The 6,000-nt window shown below is 42.8% G+C and overlaps 1 protein-coding gene across 1 annotated transcript in view; it reads left to right on the top strand.

Moving 5' to 3' along the window:
• Positions 1 to 53: 53 nt before the first annotated feature.
• The window catches only part of Tll1 (tolloid like 1), a 205,632-nt gene continuing 199,685 nt past the window's right edge, over positions 54 to 6,000 (top strand). Inside the window, exon 1 of the mRNA XM_010629860.3 lies at positions 54 to 236. Within this exon, the coding sequence (XP_010628162.1) occupies positions 68 to 236 (169 nt within the window). The 5' untranslated portion in view covers positions 54 to 67. The remainder of the gene's footprint in view (positions 237 to 6,000) is intronic.

Genomic DNA, 6,000 nt, shown 5'->3' with positions numbered 1-6,000 from the left:
GCCCCAGCCCCGCGCATCAGCCGCCCGCCCGCGGTCCCGTCCCCTCCCGATCCTCCGGGGGAGGAGGATGGGGCTGGAAGCGCTTTCGCCGAGGATGCTCCTGTGCCTGGTGGCCTTGGGCACCGTTTTCTGCGGGGAGCTGTGGGTCTGCGCTGGCCTCGATTATGACTACACTTTGGATGGCAGTGAAGAGGATAAGGCGGAGTCTATCGATTACAAAGACCCGTGCAAAGCCAGTAAGTCCTCTCCAAGTTGGGAGCCGGCGCTGGGCTTCCGAGGGTGGCGGTGGGAGCTCACCTGTTTCCTCGCCTGCCTCGCCGCTCCTCCTCTCTCCTTCCCCTTTCCCTCCGGCCCCCGCTTCCCCTCCAGACCCCCGACGGGCAGCCCCCCGGCCGAGTTACTGGAGTTCTCTGCCTGGCATTGGTGCCAAGCGCCCGTCCTCCAGTTGGAATAAACGTCCTGGAGTTTCTGCCCCTTCTCCTCCCCCAGCAGAAACGAAACAAGTCATAAATACAGCTCGCTGCGGTGGGGTTTGAAATCCCAGCCTCGGCGGGCTGGGCATCCAGCGGGGACAACGCCGCCTCCGTCCCCGGGCTCGGTTCCCCGCGTGCGTCCGAGACCGGGATGGCAGCGCTGCCCAGAAGGCGGGTGGGGATGGCCTCGCCACTTCGGGACACCTTGCTCCCCGTTTTGCCGGGAATTGCAAGAGGACGTTCCAGATGGATGGGCATTTGGACCACCTTGGAAGAACTCATTTCTAGGTGGGAGTCCAACGCGTTCGCCCTGAAACATGTTTTTCCAAGTTGCTACCCCACCCACACTTGAGTCTTCCTTCCTGGGGACACCCGGGGAACCCCAGTCGGACCCGGGCTTCTCGCCGGCCTGGCGGGGGCCGCCGCGGTCTCTCCCTTCCTCTCTCCACACTGGCGCCTAGGCAGGTCCCTCCTCCGCTCCGGGCGGGGCTTGAGGTCGGAGCCCGGCGCTGCTCGAGCACCACGTGAGAGCGGCTCTGTCCCCGGGCGCGCGGGGCGCAGGTCAGCCTCGGGGGCTCCCCGTTCGGTCCTCTGCTGGGTTGCGGTGGGGGTGACCCTCAGCTCAGAGGACTCATAACTAACTTTGGAAGGGTTGTTAGGTTTGTGGGACGTGAAGTTGGTAGAGTCCTTTGTCAGCTGTCCCACTGCCAGAGCAGGGGCGAAGGGGAGGGGCAGAGAGTGGGCGAAGCGTCGGCTGCCTGTGTCACTGCAGAGCGCGCTGGGTAGCTCGGTGCCGGGAATTTCGAGGTAAACCGTGTTCTACCTCTCTCGGGCCTGAAGGCAGCAGACGTGTACACGAGCGAAGGAAAATGCTGGAAAGTCTCTGGTTAATTTTGACTTTTGATGACAAATTGCTCTAGGAGTAGAGCGGTGCCTTGGGGCCAGTTTATTCCATCTTTCCTGGAGCACCCCAGTACAGATACGAACTCCACATTCAGTGCTTCAGCGGGAATGTGTCTCTCTGGAATTCAGCTTCCTTCCTAATTCAGTTCAAGTCTCTCTTCAACACTCAACCCAAACCCAAGTTTCTTGGGTCTTTCTGACGATGTGGACAGGGAAACCCTGTCCTGCTGCACTGGTGACTGACCCGAGCAGTTCCTTATATGTGCTTTTTGGTAAGAAATATGTTTTGAATAATAATTGCAATTTGATGAAAATTGTACTGTTATTTATTGAGTTGTATGTAATTTATGGGATTGTCTAGGAAAACATCTATTTTGATGTTTTCTGAAGATTTAACCAGGTATCAATAGAGTACAAGGTATTCACACTGTGTGTATTTTGACATACCTGAGGTATAGACATATATCATCCTCAGCAAATAATCCTCTAAGGCAAGGGAAAAATTTCAATAATCCTCACTTTTTTCCCCCTTGAGACTGATACATTTTAATATAGCTATTGAGATTAAAATAAGAAAAACTAATTTTGAATAGATACCATGCTTGCTTTTTCCTTATCTCTGAGAACAGGTAGCACAACTGTCTAATTGTGAGGATGGTAACAGAGAAATTCAGAATAGCCCAAGTGGAGGGCTGAGAAGGCTGCACTTCTCAGAAGCATCTGAGAGCCCTTCTTTAACGAGCTACACTTTGGAATGTAATGAAATGAAAAGCTGTAATTTGCCATCTTGGTTATACAGTGGGCAGAATTGTAGTGCCTCTCTTTTGGCACTGTATAAGACAGAAGTTGTAATAACAGTAAAAGCATCAATACACCAAAATCTCAAACAAGAGTCAAAAGAAGGTCTCTGAAATAAGAAAGGTGAGGACAAGTTTGCGAGGTGATGAAAGTGGGAGAGAGGTGCTTTCCACATGCTTGGCCACCTCTGATCTACTCATTTCATGTAAATAGTAGATTTCAAGGCACGAATCTGAATAAAGGGCCCCATCTGGCCTTCTCTAAGAAGGGACCCAAGATTCCTCAAACAACACACAGGCTGGATGTTACAGGGATCAACATGACTTTAGGGTTTCAAAGTGTTTTTGAATACTTCGTTCTAGCTGATGCTCACAGCAGCTCAGTATGGTAGTGTTTATTAGTCTTCCTGTGACACATACAGGGCAACAGATGCTGAGTGACGTTAAACCCCTTTGCTATGATTATTCAGGACGTAATTCCAGGTCTTCTGATGGCAAATTTTGGCTGTATTTAAGGATTACATTGTATTCTTAGCTGGCTGTTTGGAGGCCTTCCTTGAACTATATACCACAAATTATTCTAGGGAGTCCTGAATAATAAGAGATGCAGTTACTTTTATATCTGATATGGCTGAAGTGAATAAGAACGTAGTTTCATCCTTTCCAAGCCCAAATTTTTGAGGGCAAACATCAGGACTGGTCTTTAATATTTATCATAGGGATGGATTGTCAGATTATCACCATTAGGAATGTAGTGTGGTTTCAGCACTTTCTCAATATCTAAAAACTGTTAAGATAGACCATTGTAGGCCCATCTGAAACTTCTCTTCCAAACAAGATCAAATGCATGGTACTCAAGGAGAAATATTCTTTATTATAATATGCTTATAACTGTGCCATCCTTAAGGTATTTGTGTGCAAGAATGCAGTTGTACACCCACCAGAATTCTGATTTTAAGTTCATGAAGCTATAGGAGAAGAGGAAAGCCTTCTATTAATTTTTAAAATTAATTTTATTGGTACATTTAAGGTATACAGTATAATGACATTCATCATTGGAAATTTGCACTTTTCATAATCCATCTTGGTTCAAGATCCTAGAAAATTCCTTTCGCTTTTCTTCATAATTAATATTCTAGGGTCCTAAGACTAGATTTTGGGATAATTTTCCAAAGTTTGCAATTTCTAAGCATGATGGTATCTTTTTTTTGTCCTTGATGTTGTTTTTTCTGGTAAGGCTGACATCCTCTTGGGTGTGGCATTTCAGAACTTGGTGCTCAGTTCTCTGTCTACTTTATTCTATCCTAATTCCAAATATCTACACATTTATGTTTCAGTTGATGCCTTCTTGAACTGTCAAATTTCCATTTCAAAATTACATTTCAGTGAGCTGCTCCTCCTAACCAATCTCTTCTATTTTAGTTTTCTTTCCTTGAGTCTTGAATATTTTTCTCTCATCCTGCCTCTGGTTCCCACTCAGGAGTGGCCAAAACACAGCTTTTGCAAAAGGGACACATGAGGCATTGTATTCCATTCTTCATTTGACAGTAGTAATTCTTTAGCTCTGGTCTTGAGGGTGCATGGCCATTTTGATCCACAAATGACAACTACTGTTAATAGGTATGGAAAGATAAATTACTTTTTCTTGAATATATTCCCTCAGAGTAAGCCAAATTTACAGCTTTCTTTCTCCTCTCCTCACCTTTCCTCTCCTCCCCTTTTTGACATGGACTGAGCTCTTCCCACTTTTTGTCTTTGAGGAAATAGTGTGACTTGCATACATAAAATCTAACTGATTGTTATAAGTACTTTGCTTTTGAGTTCTTTATGTATTGTAGATATTAAACCCTTAACAACTTTTCAGATACATAGTTTGCGAACATTTTCTCCCATTCTGTATGTTGCCTCTTCATTTTTACTTGCTAGGCAGAAGCTTTTGAAAATGTTTAACGTAATTCCATTTTTCTATTTTCTTGGGGGGGATGCCTGTGCTTTTACATTCTTTTCTAAGAAGTTTCTCACTGGCCCATCCACATCATAGGGTATTTTCTCAGTGTTTCTTCTGGTACTTTTCTAGTTTTGTATTTCATGTTTTTAATATTTTAAATTGATTTTCTACATGGTGAGAGATGGGAATTTAGTCTCATTCTTGTAGATGTGGACATCCAGTTTTTCTAGCAGTGTTATCAAAGAGCATGTCTTTGCCCAAATATATGTTCTTGTAGCCTTTGTTAAAAGTCATTTGATTCTAGGTTCATGGGTTTATTTTTAGATTATTGTTTTGTGTCTGTTTTTATACAGTACCATGCTGTTTTGATAACTGGAGTTTGTATTATACTTCAAAGTCTGATTCTGTGATGTCCTAACCCTTTTCTTGGTCTTCAGATTTCTTTGACTGTTCTAGGTGTTTTGTGATTCCAAACAAATTTTAAGGTATTTTACTCTTTCCGTGAAGTATAATATTGGTACTTTTATAGAGATTGTATTAAATGTCTACATTACTTTTGGTATTTGGGACTTTTTAGCAATACTAATTCTTCTAATACAAGAATTGGATATCTTTCCATTTATTTGTATTCTCTTCACTTTCTTTCGTTAATGGTTTAATAGTACATTACAGAAATCTTTTATCCCTCTTCCTATCTAGTTCATATAATAATGCATAGAATCTTTTTGCTTTTGTTAAAGTGGGTGCTTATTCATCCCTACCTTCTCCAATTTAGGCTTCCTCTCATATAAAATTGCTAGGAGGTAAGAGCTTAGAAAAGTCATTTTTTTAAAGTTGAGACATAATTCCACAGCTTTAACTCTCCTTCATGATGACTTATTTTTCTATGAAATTCTAATATAAACTGTACATGTACTTACAGTCTCTTCTACAAAAACCATATTGTCTTCCCTCATTGTACATTTATAGATCCTACTTTTCAATATCTTAGCAACTTTGTTTGATGTAAACTTGAAATTCACTCGCCTGTAGTTAAAAATATATTCCTTGAACAAGCTTTATGACTAATAGTCACATTAATATTACCAGAGGCCTCTCAGGCATTTTGGAATTGAAATGGTGGTTACTGAGAAGAAATTAAGCCATGAAATACTTCTGGAACTCAGGTAGATAGTATCAAGTGCTGGTCTTTCACTTTAGAGCATTTCCTATTTTTCTAGCCATGCCTTAAAATCTGCTTAAAATATTTCAAACTAGGGCCCTCCCAAGCTTTGCAGAGAAGGCTTAGAAAAGATAGAGGCAAATAATCCACTTTAGTGAAGCATTGCAAACCCTGCTGGGACCATCTGTTCTCTTGGGAAGTGGTGGTAAAGATAGTGGGGGGCTCTATTGCTTCCCTGAGCTATAGAAACACTTCCTGTGGCATCTTTAGTTCAGAGTTCACCTGGGGCTAGGCCAGTGCTCCAGTGCCTGACAATATCCTTAGGGATGTAGGTTTTCATCTTCTGGAAGATTCTTGCAGCCTCTTACAATTTTTTCATGTTCCAAGATCTGGAACTGACTGTGGACTTCTCCTTTCTAAATTATGGATTAGAGAATCTCCTTCCTAACCTGGCATACAGCAAAATGATTTAAAAATATGGTGTTAGTGGTTTGTTTCCTTTAGTTATCTATCGAGTGATAGCCCTTTGGAAGAAACAAATTTTAAAAAATTTCTTTCTAAGCACAAAGCTGTGGAATGAATTTCACTGAACCTATTCTTTCCCAGAAAGCAGGAGGGGGAATCCCTTGTTTATTTATTTAGTTCTTGCTATTTTCAACCCTGACAATGCGATATTGACTATTGGATGTTGAGGCCCTGTGCTGTGGGCTAATGGAC

The sequence above is a fragment of the Fukomys damarensis genome, unplaced genomic scaffold, assembly GCF_012274545.1.
Source record: "Fukomys damarensis isolate Sample0158 unplaced genomic scaffold, DMR_v1.0_HiC HiC_scaffold_18, whole genome shotgun sequence".
Classification (NCBI taxonomy): Eukaryota; Metazoa; Chordata; class Mammalia; order Rodentia; family Bathyergidae; genus Fukomys; species Fukomys damarensis.
The sequence above is the reverse complement of the archived record's forward strand: the minus strand, read 5'-3'. Positions and strand labels throughout refer to the sequence as shown.